Source organism: Peromyscus maniculatus, chromosome 6 (genome assembly GCF_049852395.1).
Source record: "Peromyscus maniculatus bairdii isolate BWxNUB_F1_BW_parent chromosome 6, HU_Pman_BW_mat_3.1, whole genome shotgun sequence".
Taxonomy (NCBI): Eukaryota; Metazoa; Chordata; class Mammalia; order Rodentia; family Cricetidae; genus Peromyscus; species Peromyscus maniculatus.
This window is the reverse complement of record NC_134857.1, coordinates 69,643,056-69,661,997: the sequence shown is the minus strand read 5'-3', so window position 1 is coordinate 69,661,997 and position 18,942 is coordinate 69,643,056. Positions and strand designations below refer to the sequence as shown.

The following is an 18,942-nucleotide window of genomic DNA, read 5'->3' as shown; positions in this document are numbered from 1 at the left end:
CCTACGTTAGGTGGGCACAGCCTCCTGCTACACCTAGGACCCAGGCCCCCAGCTGACCCTCACCGCCAGGGAGGTGCAGCGCTGGCTGCTAGTGTCACGCCCAACTTGGGCATCCGGACCACAGCTATGGCCCCAGCTGGGATGTGGCTGAGGGCATGGCGTCTGGGCTCAAAGGGGCCAGGGGACTGGAACCACTTCCTCATTCCCAGGGTGCCAGAGAGCCCACCCAGAGGCGGCGGCGGCAGTGGCGGGCGGGATGGCAGAAGGCCAGGACCTGGTGCCAGTGGCACCCGGATCTGTCCCAGCCCTGGCTTATCATGGCTGTGTTGACTCTTCCACTGTTATCTGTAGCCCAAGGATTTGCTTCACACCTGGACAACTAAGAATAGAGCTGCCTTAGAGGCACCGTGCCAGCCGGAGAGGGGCATGGGCTGGTCCAGAAGAGACAGTCACTGGTGCGGGCTGAGGCCAGGTCAGGGGCAGGTCCACTGGAGCCTGCCTAGGTTTCGTTTCCTCCTTCCTTCAGGGCCGGCGGGCATGGGAGGGAGGTGATTTCTGGGTTCTTTCTCAGGCCTCTGTCTCTGGGTCACCTCTTCCTTGTATCCCCCCCCCCTTTTTTTTTCAAGTGTACCCGCCCCTCCCTGCCTCCTCGCCTTCAGGAGTCTTCATCCAAAGATCCCTTCCAGGCCCCCCACAGACATGTGCTGGCCCCTCTGATCATGAGCTGCCGATGAAGAATCACAGTTGGCAGAACTAACTGGGCGCCACCTTTTATTCAGCCATGCTTGGGTTTCTGTCCCCATCTCCAGGGTTTCTAGGCCAGTCCTTCTGAGACCCACCGCTGGTATCCCCCGGGGCGGGGCTGGGCTTCACCAGACTAAGATGGTTGAGACACTCGCCCGAGTCTCAGGAAGGCTGTGAGCTGCCCACCAGAACTCTGGCTCACCAGCCCAGGTCAGAGCGCAGGGGTCTGGCAGTGAAAACGGGGAGCAGATGGCCGCCGCAGCCGCCCCCTGAGCTGGTGACTTGCCCCTACAAGTTGGCGGATGTGGTTGCCACTGCCGGGTTGCTGTAAGACAGGCTGCTGCCCCCGTTACCTGCAGAAACCTGAGTGGAGGGAAAATAAATTCAGGGTGACAGAGTCTATCAGGCAGAACCCCCGGAGGGCACCCCAGGCTACGGGCCTGGCAAGCTCTCAAGGAGTTAATTCAGAGTGTGCAGCTGCTGGGCCTCAGCGCGGCCAGGTGACTGTAAACACACAACTCCACTGCTCGCTCTGCTCGCTCCCTCCCCTCAGCTCCTCTTGTAGGCCCCTCCAGTCCTTTTCTCCTTTTATCTCTGTACCCTCTGGCCCAAAGGCCTCTCTCTCTCTCTCTCTCTCTCTCTCTCTCTCTCTCTCTCTCTCTGTCTCTCTCTCTCTGTCTCTCTCTGTCTCTGTCTCTGTCTCTCTCTCTCTTTCTCTCTCTGTGTGTGTGTGTGTGTGTGTGTGTGTGTGTGTGTGTGTGTGTAGATCCCTAGGAGGTGGAAAGTGAGGCAAGAAAAGGAAGTTCTTGTCTCTTTCCTACCCTCTGGCCTTTCAGGCTCAGGTGGCCACAGTAATTATTTACTAGATCCTGTAGAGAGGGAAGAGGGAGGGGCCCTTGCTCTCCTAAACTCCCAGGAGCCCTCTGCACACTCCTCTTGCTAGAGGAGACTTCTCTTCCCCCAGAGCTCTCCCACCCCAGGGCAGCTGTCCTGTACCTACTCCCCAACCCCTAGGAGGTGAGCGGGACGTGGACGCTCACTCCTCCTTCAGGCAGGGCTCCCCTGGACACAGTAATCTATCCCCTCACTTCACCTCGGGGCATCCTAATGAGCACACTCTGGTACAGTTCAGAGTTGAGTCAGCAGCGGTAGACGGCAAGGCTTTGTTAGTACGGACGCTTCCTTTCTTCTGTAGTCCCCTAAGATCTGACCCCCGGAGCTCTACCTCCCTCCCCCACCTCGCCAGGCCCTTCCCTGCTCACCTCTCTGAAGTACCTTGGGTTTCCCAAGTACCTCTCCAGAAACCCTCACCCAGCCAGGGCCCTTGCCCCAACCTGTGGGCCCCAGATTTACCTCCTCGTAGGGGTTACGTTTGGTACTGCCAGGCGGTACATAGCGTCCATGAGTGTGGTAGGTGGGATATTCACTCATAGGATGGTAGGTGTCCTGGGTGGGAAAGATGTCCAGATGCCCATAGTTCTTTCGGCGGCACTGACACACTGCCTGAGGAGACAGGAGGTTACGCTGGCCCATGGGTTCCCACCCACCAGGGCACATTGGTGAAGGCCTGAGACTTACCAGTGCAATGAGATAGATAATGGCCAGAGCAACCAAGATACAGACCAGCACCAGCAGGGCAATACCCCAGCCTGGTACGCCGGGCCAAGACTGGGCAGAAGGCGGGAACTGCATCTCATTCACTGAAAGGAACAAGAGTGGTCAGGGAAGTCCCCCAAAGGAGGTGGGCTCGACCCTGCCACCACCACAGGTTAGCAGGCGCTGGAGTTGGGGATATCGTCTCACCATTGACTTTCGAAATAGCCAGATTATAGTCTCCTGCCTCCTTTTCATGCTGTAAAAGCTGCGACTTCACCTCAGAGGCACTGACAGCACCCTCCCGGAAAATCACAGTCGATTCTACCGCCACCGAGCCTGATCTGGTCACAGGAAATGGGCAGCTCAGCCAGAGGTTATCTGCTTATGGCTCAGCATCTCCCCCCACATTGCAAAGTCACGAGTGTCCATCCCACCCTGAGTCACAGCCAGACTGTACCTGAACTGGATGGTAGAGATCCCCAGAAAATCTTGGTTAAAAATCTGCAGAAACTGGGGCAAGAGGAGAAGACTCAGGTTTGATGCCAAACATTCATGCCGTCCTGAAGAGCGCCTTCAGAAGAGCATGACAGAGGCCAGGCTGATACCCACCAATCCAGAAATGTTCCTCTTCAGTTCTTGGTAGTAGTTGGAGCTGGGATCTTCCAGGGAGGAATTAAACTGTTGGTTCCAAATGTGGAAAGACAGGAAGAAGAAAGAGACCCCAACAGACACCTGGGGAGAACTATCACTGGAGGAGGTAGGGAAAAGCACCGTGCTGTAGTAAGTACTATAGGTAATGGTGCCGTTCCTGGAGGTGGCGAGGGTGGTGGGAGTCGCGGGGGGCTGGCTTGGGCCTGAAGATTGAGCACCATTGCCACCTGGAGTTGTAGTAGCCATTGTAGAGGTGTTATTGTGGATTGGAGTGGTGAGTGAGCCCAACACAGAGCTGGTAGTTGGCACCGAGGAGCCATTGTGGACTGGGGTGACGTGGACTGAAGTAGCCTTGGTAGTAGAGACAGAGGTGCCACTGTACACTGGAGTGGTGGCCAAGTCTGATTCAGAGCTATTAGTCGTAGAGGAGGCACTACTGTGGGCTGGACTGGTGACTGAGCCCAATGTAGAGCTGGTCGTTGGGACCAAGGAGTCATTGTGGATTGGAGTGGTAGCTGAGCCTGATGTAGTCTTGGTGGTTTGGATGGATGAACCAGGGTGGACGGGAGTGGTGGCCGAGTCCACTGTAGAGCTGGAGGCCGGGGCAGAGGCACCAGGGTGGACCGGAGTGGTAGATGACTCCACTGTAGAGCTGGTGGCCGGGGCTGAGGCACCAGTGTGGATGGGAGTGGTGGACTTGGTGGTGGATGACTCCACCGTAGAGCTGGTGGCTGGCGCTGAGGCACCAGTGTGGACTGGAGGGGTGGCCGAGTCCACTGTAGAGCTGGTGGCCGGGGCTGAGGAACCAGGGTGAACTGGAGTGGTGGCCGAGTCCACTGTAGAGCTGGAGGCCGGGGCAGAGGCACCAGGGTGGCCCGGAGGGGTGGATGACTCCACTGTAGAGCTGGTGGCCGGGGCTGAGGAACCAGGGTGGCCCGGAGGGGTGGATGACTCCACTGTAGAGCTGGAGGCTGGCGCTGAGGCACCAGGGTGGACCGGAGGGGTGGCCGAGTCCACTGTAGAGCTTGTGGCCGGGGCTGAGGCACCAGTGTGGATGGGAGTGGTGGACTTGGTGGTGGATGACTCCACTGTAGAGCTGGTGGCTGGAGCTGAGGCACCAGGGTGGACCGGAGGGGTGGATGACTCCACTGTAGAGCTGGTGGCCGGGGCTGAGGCACCAGTGTGGACCGGAGTGGTGGATGACTCCACTGTAGAGCTGGTGGCCGGGGCAGAGGCACCAGGGTGGACCGGAGTGGTGGATGACTCCACTGTAGAGCTGGTGGCCGGGGCTGAGGAACCAGTGTGGACCAGCGTGGTGGCCGAGTCCACTGTAGAGCTGGTGGCTGTGGCAGAGGCTGGCATGGTCGTCGAGGTTGGGAAACTCGTGTTGTCCATAGATAAGGCGACTCTGTGTTTATCTGGAAGGGCAAGAAAGCCTGAACCAGAGGTGAAGGTGGGGAGCAGACCTTTTCTGCTCCCACAGCTCTCAACAGAGGTGGACACTAGGTTGCTTTGGGTAACCTGTATGATTTTTTGGCTCTGGCTAGAGCCAGAAATTGTAAAAACTCTGGGTTGGTGAATAGAATCGGAACAAGGAGAAAAATATAAACTCCGAAACCAAAGTAACCCCAGAAGGAAGGGGGGTCAGTTTAGCGTCAGGCAGCCCCTGGTCGACCTTCTTCCTTGCTGACAACCTCCGTCGCTACCCCTCCCTCCCTGACAGACTCACCTCGGCTTCTGGGTCACCCATTCCTCCACTACTTATTTTTGAGACAAGGACTCACACTGTAGCCCAGGCTGGCCTTGACCTAACCACTGCACATGGCCCCATTCTTCCAGTACCGAGTTACCCCTCCTGACTCAGCCCACCCTCTCGACTCCCCACAAGCATCAGAACATTCGCCTACTGTGGTGCCCACTCTCCTGGGGGTCAGCTCTTCTCAGTTTCCGTCCTTCGCCTCTTTCGCTCTGGCACCTACTGGCTCACCCTCGTCTGCCACTTATGGCTCTTGTGGTGCCATCTACCAGTAAGCCAAAGCCCCCGAAGGGTGAGGAGTGCCACCTGAACAGTGCCGCCCCCCCCCCCACCGGGTGCCCCTCACCTGGTACAATTGCTAGAAGCAGCATCAGGAAGAAAGGAGCCCGGATGCCTGGAGTCATGGTGGCAGTGAACGGGCGGGAAAAGGGGCAGAAACGGACTCGGGTGCTGCGTGTGTGCGGTGGAGCGCTGGTGCCTGCTGCTTTATACCAGTACCCCTCCCGCCCTAGGCACAGCTAGAGCAGGTGACAGGTAGCAAAACCCCGCCCCCTCCCCTAGCTTTTCCTCCTCCTCCCCAGCCATTCCTGGGTAGGGTACTTGCTCCAATCACTCAACCTTATGACAACCTGTTTATTCTCCAACTGGCCTCCCCCTTTCACCAACCACTCCTTGACCTCCCCAGGCGTGTACGTGAAGGAAACCTGGGGCCCCCTGGCTCTGGTTTTAGCCCCAGAGCAACAGCCAAGGCGAGGAAGTGGAGCGCAGAAAGGCCCTGGACGGCGAGCCCAGGAAAGCCCATCCCTAGGTGCCCCAGTCCCTTTCCCTATTCTCTCTGAAGGTCCTTGAAACCGCTTTCCATAGGTTGAGAGGACACAAGGGGGCTGGATAATAGTGGACAGGTCACTAGTTGGAGGCTCCCCCGCCCCCACTTCCCGGAATAGCCCCACCCTTCTAACCGCTCCCTGTACTCTGAAAACCACAGTCTCCGCCCCTGCCAGACTTTCCAGTAGCCTGGGTCCCTCTTTGGCTTGCTCCCGAGAAAGGCGGTGGGGGAAATTTCCACTTAAAAAGGACGAAACTTGGGCTCTACCGAAGCCTAAGGTCCTTCCTACCCCAGTTTCCACTTTGAGTGGCAGGCTGGCCGGTCCTTCTGGCCAGGAACGCCTGCCCTCTAGTGGTCACCGGGGGCGTCGCGCGGCCGACCCACACGGCCGAGTGGCCGAGGAGTTGAGACCCTGTGGGGAGGTTCGATCGCACAGTCCAAGTTGAGACTGAGATTTTAGGAAGTTGGTTGGGCCTTGACGAAAGGAATCAATGCCTAGGACAGATAGGAAGGAATGCACAGTGCGGTGGAGGAGCAAGGATCAGTAGTACTTGGGTTACTCAGACTTCTGGGGATGGTGTGTGTGTGTGGGGGGGTTGAATAATGCTAAGTGGGCGGGGCCCCAAGGTTCGTGGAAGGGGGCATTAAATTGTGTGAGGACATCGGAATGTGGGGGGGGGTGACAGGTTATCTACAGTCAGCTAGGTATTTAGGAGGCAGAGAGTAGGTTGGGGCGACTATGGAATTTGGGAGCACAGAGCTGTATTTGGGAGAGGAACGATATTTGGGGCGGACAGGCACGTGGTGCAGGGCAAACCCATGTGTGTATATTTAGGGAGATATTCTGAAGGGCAGAAATAGCTGGGGACCGGGAGGGCTTTGGGTTCACAGCAGCATTCGGACTGGGGTGAGGGTTCCAGGCCAGATCCTGCAGGTGTAGGTTGCAGAGTAAACCCACAGGAGCAGTTACAACTATAGTAGACAAACAGTTCTTAGTCCCAACGAATGCAAACCGGAAGCTAATACTTCAGAAACATTTCAGAGGTGCATGAAGGGAGGCGTGGAACCCACGCTCCCGCCGTGTGTCGCGCCTCTGAGCGACTTAGTGGGGCCGGCTCCGGGCGGAGTGGGGACGCCCTACGTCAGTCTGCCCACAAGTATTTAGGTGGGCGGCACCAAACCCCAACTCCTGGGATTGCTAGGCAACAGCCATTCAATTCGGTTGCTGGGACACGGGTCACCATGGTAATAGCTCCGCGCCTCTCAGTCTGAGTATTTAAAGAGCAAGCGCGCGCACTGCTTCGGCGTCGGAAAGTGGCCTTTCCCGGGCGCGGGGGACTCCCCTTCTCTCTTCACCCTTCCGGGCGCGCCCAGGCTCTGGTGTACCTCTAAGGTGACCCCAGCTCCCCAGAGCGCCCCCAGTCCCTGGGCTCCAAAGGCCCAGGTGGTAGGGAGCGGGATTCCGGGGCCCCGGGCGGGCGGGAGGGACGGGACGCGGTGCAGTGTTGTTCTTTGCCCTACCAATATTGCACTCGTCCCGGCCTCCGGCCCCCTCGGCCCCCCCGGCGCCCCTCACCCAGAGCGGGGCAGCCCTGGCCCTGGGCTTTCGATCCCTGCGGAGCTTAGACTGAAGTGTCGCCGCTGCCACGGTGAGTAAGCGGGGCTGGACGGCACGGACGTTAGCCATCCTCCAGGAACCTCGTCCTCCATTCGGTATTTTTCCCACCCACACCTCAACTCAGTCAACCTCTCCCTAGCTCTCTAATCTACAGCCCCCAGCCTTTCTCACCACTCAGGTTCCTTTCTGTCCTAGAAAAGGCCTAAAATAAGTAATTGCAGTGACTTAGAAAATAACTGAAACTTTATGGCAATGTGCTGATGTCTCTCCTGGGGTTAGTACCTGAGTAATACCCCTTGAGAGTCCCCCAACCCCTGCACAAGGGGGTCACTACCCCTCCGGGGCTGAGCTCCCTGATGGGTACCAGAGAACCATCTGTGAGGCTGAGGGGGCTGTGGGTTAGACCCCAGGGTCTCCAGAACAGAGAGCCCAAGGTCAAAGGTCTCCAGTCAGGATTCTGAATCCGTTGGCGCCTCCTCACACCCTTCCTTGGAGCAGTTGCCTCCGGAATGGCTCAAAGTCCTCAGGCACTGTGTCTGAAGAGGGGAAATGAGTCACGTCAGAGGGTGAGGGGTTTCCCAGGGCACGGATCGAGCTGCGCTCAGCCTAAAGCCTCACCGTTGCATCGGTACTGGAGATTGGACCAAATGATGTTTTCTTGGGAGAAGCAGAATACGCCGAGGCGCCCCCCTCGCATGGACGTGTCAATAATCACCCCAGAATCCGCCACTAGCTGGGGACCCTCATAGAGCTTCACCCTGTCCAGGATAGAGGTGTCGTTGGTGGGCCTGGTGCCACCGTGTCCTGGGGTTTCGTGGGCTCCCCCCCACACCCTGTGCACACTAGTCCTGAGGGAGGGGAGGGAGGCCGAGGGGAGGGAGGGGTGCTTTTTCTCAGGCCTTGGGCCCCTAGCTCTTTGTCCAGCCCCTTTTGCATCTCAAAGCACCAGCACATTCCTAGCAAGGATTGGGTTGCTATGACAATGCGCACAAAGGGCTGGGGGTGAAGTCACCCGCTTCCCAGGCTCCAGTCCACACCCCCCCTTTATCCTCTGCCCTGGCGCCCCACCGCTCCGGCTACCTTAAAGAGAAACCAACTCAGCCCCCAGGCTCTTGGCCACAGGAAGTCCTGCTCCTAGGCAGATCCCTGTCCCTTCCCTTCTCAGGCCATTCTCACCAACTAGGGACACTTGTAGGAGGGGAAGGAAGATCAGGGTTGTGAACAAAACGCCAAACTGAGAGGCCCGCAGTTTACGGGCCTCAGTCTGCTCTTCTGTAAGCCATGGTCCCTTTCCAAAGTCAGAAGCTGCTGGAGCAGGTTAGGCACGCTTGAGGGGCTGGAAGCCCTGCGCTCTTCCCCAGACTGCCTGGGGCCTAGAAGCTCCCAGAGAACCGAAAGGCACCTGGCCCAACACCTGGACTTAGGGGGGAAATTTGGTGCAAAGGAACGGTGTGCCCAACACCACCACCACCTCTGTGCTGAGATGGGAAATGGAGGGAACTGTCTGCAAACCCTACCCGCGGCACCAAGACATTCAGCAGAGGGAAGGTCACAGTGACTGAGTCCCTCCCTGCCAGCGAGAGGGCAGAGGAGGTTGAGTCTCGCCTCCCCACCACCCCCGGTGCTCGAACCCCTTTCATACCGAATGTAGCCAACTTGGGGCCGGTGGAGTAGCTGCCATCTGTAAGATGTCTTGTCACGCCAGCCCACGTTTCTTGGATCAGTCCACAGCAGTCGTACCTGATCAGGGGTGTGGCCGGTATGCCACAGGGCATTTCGGAGGTGCTCACCTGGGCCAGATATTGATGTCACTGCCTGGGAGTTAGTGACAAAGAGAGTGTGTCAACCACAGGACCAGGGGGGAGGGAGACAAAAGATGGTAAGAGCTGGTGAGGAAGGGGGTCAAAGGGATGCGGAGAATTCTCCGGAATCCCATACAGCTGATGTCCAGACACCGTGTCTGGGTAAGAAATTTCCCAGTCAGGCAGTGGGGGCCCCGACGGCTGGACAGAAACAGCTTCAGCAAAGTTCAGTGGGTCGGGGGAATTGGGCAGCTGGGATACCTTGAGCTGCAGCCCTGGCTGGGCCACCGCTCGGAAGGGGGTGGCCTGCCAGTAGGTCTGCTCTGTCTGTTTCCACATGACCACATAGAAGCGGCCGCTGTCCTGGTAACTGAAGAGGAAGCCTGCGTAGTCGTCGTCAGTGACCGTGTTCACGTGGAAAGTGCCTTCAAAGTCCACGCCGTTGAAGGCTGTGTATCCTGGGGTGGCGGAGGCGGGATAAATGTTAGGGCCATTTAAAGCTACTTGGTGGCCCATGGTGGGGTGAGTATTGGGGGCAGAGGCGCCTATTGTATGTAGGGCCAGAGTCTTGCGGTAAGGCCCCGCCCATCCTCCCCATCTGGTTCTTTCCCTACACTCCATAGGAACCCTCCCTTTGGAGATTACTGGGTTGGGTGTCCCTTACATACCAACTGCAAGACCTGGGTCACTGTTCATAGTCTGAACAATTTCCATGCCCTGGGGTTGTTAAGGAGAGAGAGAGAGAAAAAAAAAAAAAAAAAAAAAAGCCCTGATCCAGGTGCACAATGCCACCCGAGTACCAATAGGTGGTCTGGTCCCACAGCACCTGCCCAGCCCACTGCCCTGCATACCTGATTGAGCACTACCCAGTTTGGATCAATCTGAGCATCGCCCTCAGGATCCAGAACCACAGTCTGATAGGCCCGGAAATCTGTGAGGGTAACTTCTGCACTTTCCGGACACACATCCAGAGGGTCAACCACCGCGTCATTGTCAAAGTCATCCTCACACACGTCACCAACACCGTTCCCTGGGGGGAGTGAGGCTGGGTGCTCAGGCCCCGCCCACTGTCCCCACTCCTGGCCCCTCCCCACCCTCCCGTCCCTCACCCCCTTCAGCTTAACCCTCTCCGGGACCCCAGCCTTACCGTCTGAGTCTTTCTGATTAGGGTTGGGCACCAGACGACAGTTATCAGGCCCAGGAGGCAGATAGTCTGGGACACCGTCATTGTCGTCGTCCCCGTCACACTCATCTCCGAGTCCGTCGTTGTCTGAGTCCAGCTGAGAGCTGTTTGGCAGCTGGGGACAGTTGTCCTTGGTGTCCTGGTGCCCGTCTCCATCGCTGCCCAGAAGAAAAGGCGACACATACAACTGAAAATGTAGGTTCCGTCTGTTCCTTATCTTCTGAGGGCTTTCTGGGGCCTGCCCACCCTCCAACCGTGTCCCCTCGCCACTATCCAGAGATGAAAATCCAGCAGCAGGAGTGGAGGGTAGACTGTGAGGATGACCTCCTGCTTAGCGGGGGCCGTGAATTAAGGCTGCGTCACAGAGGAGACCTTGGCTCTCCTGGCCCGGACCCTACCTGTCCTCATTGGTGTCACAGACGTCCCCCACCAGGTCGCTGTCTGCATCTGTCTGAGAGAGGGGTCTGATCTCACCATCTCCCGAGAACTCTGGAAAGGGCGGTCTCACCTCTTATTTAAGGGCCTCACCCACCGAACTCCCGCCCTCCCTCACCCCCGACACCCCCCTGTACCTGGGTGGGATTGCTCATTTCTGGGCAGCTGTCACACGCATCCCCCACTCCATCTTCGTCCCGGTCTGTCTGCAGCGGGTTGGGTACTTTAGGGCAATTGTCCAATCCGTTGGGGATGCCTAGTAGACAGAGAGACGGGGCGGTTATGAACTGTGCAGCGCTCTTCTCTGCTGGCGGGAGCCTGAGCTTGATCAGGAGACCTGCCTGTACCCGTGTGGCTCGCTTACGTCTTGTCTAACCACCTCAAGTTCTTAGCCCAGTGTCTGCAAGCCGACTCCCCCAACTGCCTCTGACTTCCGGCCTCCTCGCCTCATCCCTATGGGTCTCCCAGCCGTCCCCTCGGCCCCGGGCCTGCACCGTCCCCATCCACGTCGTTGTCACAGGCGTCCCCTTCTCCGTTGCCATCTGTGTCCCTCTGGTCATTGTTGGGGACATTGGGACAGTTGTCGCAGGCATCGCCAAATGAATCCGTGTCGGAATTCTGCTGGTCCTTGTTGGGGAACAGTCGGCAATTGTCCTGGGCAAAGAGGAGGAGGAGAAGGGTTAGAAGTCCCCACACTTCCTTTGTCCCCCCATCCAACCTCCATACGGTCCATCTTATCTAGACACCAGGTACAGGGCTCCACAATGCATGCTGTAGAGACTTTCCTGGGGAATTTAATGCCCAGGGCCAAGCAGAGACAGGATATGGGATTCAGCAACAGAGTCTATAACATGGAGAGGGCACAGGACTGAGAGAGGACGGGCATCCTTTGGCTTGAGAGGTTGTCGTTGTTGTTTTGGTTGTTCTTTTGTTAGTGTGTTTTGAGACAAGGCCTCACTATGTAGCCTTTATTGGCCTGGAACTCACCTATGTAGACCAGGCTGGCCTTGAACTCACAGGTGCCCACCTGCCTCCACCTCTTGGGTACTGGGATTAAAGGTGTGCGCCACCGTGCCTGGCCTGGGTCCTATCTCGTTTTCACTCGCCTCTTCCTTTTTTCTTACGTGTACTTATTTATTTAGTGTATGGCTGTGGGCGCACAAGTACCACTGTGCCCATATGGAAGTCAGAGGACATGTGTAGCACTCTGTGGGTTCCAGGGATCAAACTGAGGTCACCAGGCTTGGTGGCAGGTGCCTTTACCTGTTCTGAGAGACAGGGTCTCATTCTGTAGCCCAGGCTGACCTCCACCTTGCAGTGATCCCCCTGCCTCCATCTAAGTGCTGGGATTACAGGCACATGCTACCGTGGCAACTCGACCTCAAAGTTCTTTTTTTTTTAAATATTCATTTTTATGTTCTGTGTATGGGTGTTTTGCCTGAGTGCATGCCTGTGCATCACATTCATGCAGTGCCAGTGGAGGCCAGACGTGGAACTGGAGCTACAGATGGTTGTGAGCCATCACGGGGGTGCTGGGACCTGATCCCGGGGATCCTGCAGGCGGCACCCGTGCTCCTAACCACTGAGCCACCTCTCCATCCCCCATACCTCAACGTTCTTAATGCCGTCCCCATCGGCATCATCGTCACACTGGTCCCCTACACCGTCGTTGTCCGCATCTTCTTGCCCAGAGTTGGGTGTCAAAAGGCAATTGTCCTGAGGTTCAGAGGGAGGAAAAGGGTGGGTGGGTTCTGGTGTGAGCCCGCCTGCAACCCCCCCACCCCCCACAGCCCCCTCCAGCTGGCCTTTGGCCCTGCACCTGCTTGCAGTGTTTGTTGTTATCCATGCAGGGGAGTGCCTGGTCCGGATAGCCGTCGATGTCCGTGTCAGGTCCACACACGTTCCCGTTCCCTGCCCAGCCCACGTTACACTAGGGGGAAGCACGCAGGAGGCGTCAGCAGCCTGGCTTGGCGTGGCTGTGCCCTGCGCACGGCTCCCCCTGCCCTGGGCTCTGCTCTCTCCACTGGTTAAGTTCCCAGGCACAGGCTTCTCCCTTTCTCCTCTGAAGGCATTCAGGTCAGTCCCGGCATATTTTCACTGCATTACCCATTCCTCCAGAACCTTTCCTTTTGCCTCCCGCTCAAGGTCTACATTACCTGGCAAGACACTGCCCCATTGCGTTCAAAGAGACAGTGAGCGTGGGTATGGCAGGGGCTGTGGGCTGGGCTGTGGCAGGTCCTCGCCGGGAGGCAGCCCTGGCTCTGGTTTCCCAGGAAACCCAGGCGGCAGGGACCACATTTGAAGGACCCCTAAGAGTAGGGAGGTAGAGTTAGGAGGAAAGGACGAACTCACCCTGAGCCCTGGACTAACCTCATTCTGCCCGTGGAGTATAAGACGGGTACTTAGAACCACATCAGTTATATATCTCTCCCTTAGGTTCTCTTTCAAGGCAGGTAACAGCCCCACTTTTCAGAGAAAGCCGAGGTTCAGAAAGATTAAATAACTTGCTAAAGGCCACATCTAGTAAAAGGCAGACCCTGGAAATCCCCGCCAGGTTCACGGGAACACTGGAGTTGCGCCCAAGCAGAGCAGGAAGAAACAGAAAATGTGGAGGGCGGGTTACATGGCTTCCCTTCCCCAGTCATGGCAGGGCAGGCAGGGCGTCTGGCTCACCACCGTGTTGGTGCAGATGGAATTTGGGTCACAGCCTCCATTGTTACCATCGTTACATTCGTCAATATCACTGCAGACCTAAAAGGACAGTTGAGGCAGGTCTCACCGATTCGGACGGCAGTACATGGGGCTCTGTGGGTTTGACTGGCGAGTTTAGACCCAGAGCCAGAGCCCATGTGGGGACAGCCTCATCTCATTGGTCACAAAGCCACACAGGCGACCCGATCTGACCTGTTTACTGGCCCGAGCATAGTCGATGCCCACACCAGACACTCGGGTGCCCTTGTACCCCCGAGGGCAGGCCTCGCAGTGGAAGCCAGGCATGGTGTTGATGCAGCTGGAGCCCGGGAAACAGGGGTCAGAGTGAGCACACTGGGGACCGAAAGAGAAGGCAGAAGTCAGGCGTCGTCCCGGGAAAGTGAGGCAACCGCGCGCGCGTGTGTGTGTGTGTGTGTGTGTGTGTGTGTGTGTGTGTGTGTGTGAGTGATCCCCGTCTGCAGCTCTCCCAGCCCAACCTCACGGTGCTCCTTTTCCCCTGGCTGGCCATCATCTCAAGCGTCCCTACCTCTCCGGCAGCTCCTTCGCTCTGTCCCCTTCCCGTCTAGCCTGTGCCCTCTTCCTCCAGCCTGGCGTGGCTGGTCTCGACCGCCCCTAAACCCCTCTGCACGACTTTCGCCAGACTCTTTGTACCCCCAGGGCACCTCACCCCTCACCTCGTTGATGTCCTCGCAGTGGGTGCCGTTGCCCTGCAGGCCAGGCGGGCAGGGCCCGCAGCGGTAGCCTGGGTACTCGTACACCTCCATGCAATCCACACCTCTGAAGCAGGGGTTGGGGCTGCAGTGGGAACGCTGCTCGTGGAAACCTGGGAGGTGGACACAGTCAGAGCCACCCTCTAGGGTCCCTGCTCAGCTCGCCAGGAAGGAGGAGAAGCCGAAGCCGCGGACCGGGGAGCACAGCAGGGCCGTCTGGAGCCCCCCTCCACTCTCCCACTCACCGCACACCTGACACTCCATGATGGTGTTCCGGATGAGGGACATTTCCTTCACCTGATGAAAGAATCAGTAGCAGTCAGCTCTCCGCACCTGCCACCCCACCCCAGGGTCAGGAGCTTCCTGGGCTGGCCCCACCCAAACCTGGTCTCGGATGTCATCCCGGAGCTCCACTAGGATCTGGTTGAAGAGGGTGAACTGGGTGACCAGTGCCTTGGTCTGCTCCCCTGTCAAGGTCCAGGGTGTATGGAGAGACTCAGAACGGGGGAGCCACTCTGGGCCCTCTTTGGACTGTAAGCCAGCTCTTGCCCTCCAAAGTCCACACCACACCTTTAAACCCCACCCAGGACAGAGGACCACCCTCGCCTCAACCACCTGTCTGTGGCTTACTCACCTAAAATGGATTGCAGCGCACTCGTCACTAGAGGAGAAGGGACAGCAGTCAGGGGTGGGCTGCTGAGGTGGAGCGGCTGGGGGGGGGGGAGGCGGGGGGGGGGGGGGAGGAGGAGGGCACTCTTCCCATGGCCCTATCCTCAGCGAGCACAGCCCTTTCCGCTGGGCTAAAGGCCATCTAGGCATTACCTCAAAGGGAGTCGAAAACCCCAATCCTGGATCCCAGGCATGGTCGTGGCAGGAAGACTCCAAGTGAGAAGCCATCCAAGGCAGGGCCAGGGCCCTAGTACATTCCATTTCCAACCCCTTTCCCAAGCTCCCACTTGAAGAACCCTTGGAAGCCTCTGGGAGAAGTGCGTGTTTGCTTAGGTAAGAGCCTCTGAGCATCCTTGTCAGGGAAGAGGGTGAGAGGCCTTGCTTGGCTGGAGGTGGTGCCCACGGGTAGGCGACGGGCCAAGAGGGACTACAAACACCTTGAGACGTTACTCCCTCACCCCAGAGTTCCTCAGAGTCACGGGCCTGCTAGATGGTTTTATTTTTCTGATCCACACCTCCTCCACATGAGGGCATGAAGTCAGGGGTGAAAGATTTGGAGTTACAGGGTCAAAAGCCTCAGGAACAGGCAAGATACAGGAATGGGATTGCATGGGCAGAGGGAGAACAGGTAGGGGTCCGTTACCTGCACTGTGAATGGACTCATCTCCTTGGAATGGGCACTCACTCAGGGCTCCTACCCGAGCCATGGATCCACCTACAATAATTTTCATCGACTCCACAAAGCCCTAAGGGTCAGCAAGTAGGGAGGGGGTGTCTAGCAGCTCCCGGTTACAGACCATCTTCCCCAGACCAGAGGCTCCGCCCCTCACCTGCAGCCGCAGATAAGCCTTCTGTCCAGTTCTAATCTCCAGGCCGCTGACCTCCGCTGGAGGGATTGGGGCCAGTGCGGGGAGGCCAGCGTGTTGGTCGCCCAGTTTACAGTCCACGTACAGCTGCAGGCCAGGGCTGGGCCGGGACGGTCCTCGGAGCCGCAGGAGAGCCGTGTGTGTGCGCCCATCAGCCAGGCCTGCTTGCTGTAGGTTCACTGCGTGGACTTTGCCATCTTCCCGCTGGTACCGCACCAGTACTGCCCAGGAGTGGAGGTCAGTGTGGGCGCTAGCCCCCTGTCCCACGTCCCAGTTGACTTGGAACGTTTCTAGATACCACCTCCCCCACCCGCTGTCTGTCTGTCTCCGCTCTGTTGTTTGTTTGTTTGTTTTTGGAGACAGGGTTTCTTTGTGTAGCCCTGGAACTCACTCTTTACCCCAGGCTGGCCTTGCACTCAGAGATCCACCTGCCTCTGCCTCCTGAGTGCTGGAACTAAAGGCGTGTGCCACCACCACTCAGCAAAATACCATCTCTCTCTCTCTCCCTTTTTCCTTCTTGAGGCAGGGTTTCTCTGTATAGCTCTGGCTGTTCTGGAACTTGCTCTGTAGATCAGGCTGGCCTTGAACTCACAGAGATCCACCTCCCTCTGCCTCCTGAGTGCTGGAATTAAAGGCATGCGCCACCACCGCCTGGCTGATACCACATCTCTTAAGGCTAACCCCAAAGTTGTATATGTATTTCTCAACACCCTGTATGTAACAGGTGCACAATAAATGCTTTCAAATTGGCCTTAGATGAGGACCTTATTCTCAATGCCTCAGGTAACTATCCTCTCCCAAGGTGACAGCTAGATCTGTACCCACTGAACGCTAACAAAAATCTGAGTGGCTCTAGTTCTGTTGGGATGCAGAGATGGCTCACTCTCCCTGTGAGTGTACCAACATACAACCTGCCATCCGTCCCTACAAACACCAGGCCTTACCCAACTGTGTGGGTACCTCCGTCCCAGGTGTCCCTAGTAGAAGTCAAGAACAGAGAGGCACCTGGGAGTGGGGCTGGGGGGGGGGCTGCTCAGGGGCCACTGACTCGGGAGAGGAGGTGCCCACCAGTCACCTTTGTTACTCTTGCCCACAACCGAGGCCTCCAGCCAGCGTGTGTTGTCCTGCCGAGAGTAGACACCAAAGAGGACGCCGCCTTGCTTTGGGGGGAGGCGGAATGTGGACAAGAGGTAGATGTCCCCAGCAGTGAGTAAAGCTGTCCGGATCTTCTCTGCCACGGCTATCATCTGCCGGGACTCGCCCATGGTCAGCAGGTCAATTACTAGCCAGGTAGGGATTATCAAAATCAAAGAAGGGAGTTAGTGTGAAGGCCTGCCCTCCTTCTTGAGCCCTCGGGGGTGAGGCATCTATCCCAGTTTATCCACCTGCCCTGGGACAGCCTAAATCGCCTCCTCAAAACTCACTAGGGATGGTGGTACGTGCCTGTAATCTGAGAGGCTGAGAGGACTGCCTCAAGCTGGCAGCCAGGGAGCAGGCTACAAGACCCCATCCATAAAAACAAAAACCTCAACAGAGGCAATTCCCCCCTCCCAGCACTTTCCGCTGCTTTCCAAGACTTGGGATCTATAGGCTTAGAGCCCACTGAGAAATGCCAAAGCTACCCCACAAACTTCGGATGTCCCACCAGGTGGCGCAAGGGAGACATTGCTGAGCGGAGACTGGAGTGGCACCTGGTGCCCACAGCTCAGAAACCAGAGGTGGCTGGTCTCCACGGCTGGGTTTAGCTCACTTCCACCCGTGGTGCCCATCCTCCCCTCCCAGGGGCTCATCACATGTGTCAAGATAAGAACAGCTGTCCGCAAAGGGCCCTGACCCTCCCACCCCTGTTTAGCCACACCCCCCAAACACCTCTCCTGGGAATGTAGGACCCAGAGCCTCTGCCTCTGCCTCTGCCTCCTGTGTCCTGGCCAATCTGTGGTTTCCCCTCCAGCCAGTAAAGAATCTTTGTGTCATCTCCTCCAGCTACCTCTGCTCCACCACCCAGGGGCCCATCCCACCACCAGACCTCCGGGAGAGCTCAAGCCGCTCAATCCCCACCCCCACCCTATCTTTTAGTAGCCAAGCGCCGGGATAAAGGGGAGAGCAAGCCCAGGGTCCCACATAGTGCAACCACCGTCCATCAGGCTGCGTCCCCACACTGTCCTGCTGATGCACTGACACTTCGTCATGCAGTCCTGGCATCCAGATCCTGAGTCCACCCTGGTCTCAACGCCTGACACGGCGTCAGTCTGCACGCACCGACCACTCCGGTGCCCACCCCTCCCACATTATCACCAACTCTTGACTCCTCCGAGTGAAACTTTTCTCTCCAACTCAATTTCAGGACTCCTCCCTCTCCTCAAACCCACATGTGGTCTGTCTGCTATTTGGCTGGGGGGGCAAAAGAAAGAAGACAAAGAGGATGGATGCAGGCTTACCCTGAAGGTCCTGACTGGCACATGCGTAAGAGCAGAGGAGAAGAGCCAGGGCCCCCCAAAGTTCCGGCTTCCCCATGCCGCTTAGCCGGTTCACTACCCCTGGCAGCCAGGCGACTGGGAGGGAAAAAGTCTAGGCGGAGAGCAGGAGCGGGAGGGGGGCGGAGGGACTGAGGAGCGAGCTGGGGGGGGGGCAGCAGGCGGGTAAGGGGGGGCTGAAACAAAGAGCTGCCAATCACTTCTGAGGCATCACCAGCTCCAGGAACCAGGGTCAACTGGGAGTCCTGGAGCCTTCCTTGCCTCCTGCTCCCTCCATAATTGTCCTCTCTCCCAGATGCCTCCCTTGGCTCTGACATCTGGTTCTTGCGGGCTTTCAACCTAAAGCGCTACCAAATGCTACTGTTCTCTGGAAGCCGCGCTCGGAGAAGGCAGAAACCCCTGCCCTGGCCTTTCTAGGCAGTTGACGGGAAAAGGAGAGAGAGCAAGGGACTTGGCCGACCCTGGCTTGCTGCAGCACCCAAGAGGATGCCCATGGCATGAGGCTTATCGCTGTGGCACAGCAAATACTTTTTATTACGGTGTGCTGGGTCCCTGACATGTGCCCATTCCTCCATTGTCTCTAATTCTTGGGAGCAATGGGAGCGTCCGTCGGGAACTGGTCAGTGAGGTCGAAATGAAGGAATCAGGAAAAAGGGAAAACCGCACCGGGGGCTGGGGCCGAAAACGGGAGGGCAGGGGCGAGGATGGGAGTCTGTGAGCCCCGGGTACCGCGGGAAAAGGCCTCGCCCGGGGTGACCCGGCGGGGAGCTTCGGGACGAAGCCGGACTTCTCGCCCCGCAGGCCACAGCCCGCGAGCCGCACCTCCCCTGCCCCCACTCGGGCCCCAGCCGGGCCTCCGCTCCGGCGCCGCCACCGCCCCTGTTTTGTTTCCATGGCGAC

General features: G+C 57.8%; 2 protein-coding genes across 5 annotated transcripts; both read right to left on the bottom strand.

Annotated features, from left to right (window-relative positions):
• Nucleotides 1–754: 754 nt before the first annotated feature.
• Muc1 (mucin 1, cell surface associated) lies at nt 755–6,769 on the bottom strand. The gene is made up of 7 exons (XM_006976338.4): nt 5,094–6,769; nt 2,950–4,409; nt 2,798–2,850; nt 2,548–2,681; nt 2,323–2,444; nt 2,098–2,247; nt 755–1,107 (listed from the first exon to the last, which is right to left on the bottom strand). Exons 1-7 carry the CDS (start codon nt 5,149–5,151, stop codon nt 1,033–1,035), a joined length of 2,052 nt encoding a protein of 683 aa, XP_006976400.3. The 5' UTR covers nt 5,152–6,769; the 3' UTR covers nt 755–1,032.
• A 647-nt stretch (nt 6,770–7,416) lies between these two features.
• On the bottom strand, nt 7,417–18,905 carry Thbs3 (thrombospondin 3). 4 transcript variants are annotated; one of them, XM_006976340.4, is made up of 23 exons: nt 18,007–18,905; nt 16,644–16,850; nt 15,533–15,789; nt 15,346–15,448; nt 14,668–14,694; nt 14,418–14,500; nt 14,279–14,330; nt 13,998–14,146; nt 13,516–13,656; nt 13,285–13,362; nt 12,768–12,920; nt 12,431–12,541; nt 12,220–12,327; nt 11,106–11,265; nt 10,749–10,867; nt 10,575–10,627; nt 10,141–10,334; nt 9,845–10,023; nt 9,662–9,710; nt 9,255–9,451; nt 8,834–9,006; nt 7,810–7,949; nt 7,417–7,727 (listed from the first exon to the last, which is right to left on the bottom strand). In XM_006976340.4, the coding sequence occupies exons 1-23, from the start codon at nt 18,080–18,082 to the stop codon at nt 7,669–7,671; spliced, it is 2,868 nt and encodes a 955-aa protein (XP_006976402.3). In that variant the 5' UTR covers nt 18,083–18,905; the 3' UTR covers nt 7,417–7,668. The 4 variants fall into 4 exon arrangements, with proteins under 4 accessions (XP_006976402.3, XP_076430558.1, XP_076430559.1 ...); XM_076574443.1 differs by having other exon boundaries at nt 14,286–14,330; nt 18,007–18,614; XM_076574444.1 differs by lacking the exon at nt 18,007–18,905 and having other exon boundaries at nt 14,286–14,330; nt 16,644–17,578.
• Nucleotides 18,906–18,942: the final 37 nt, after the last annotated feature.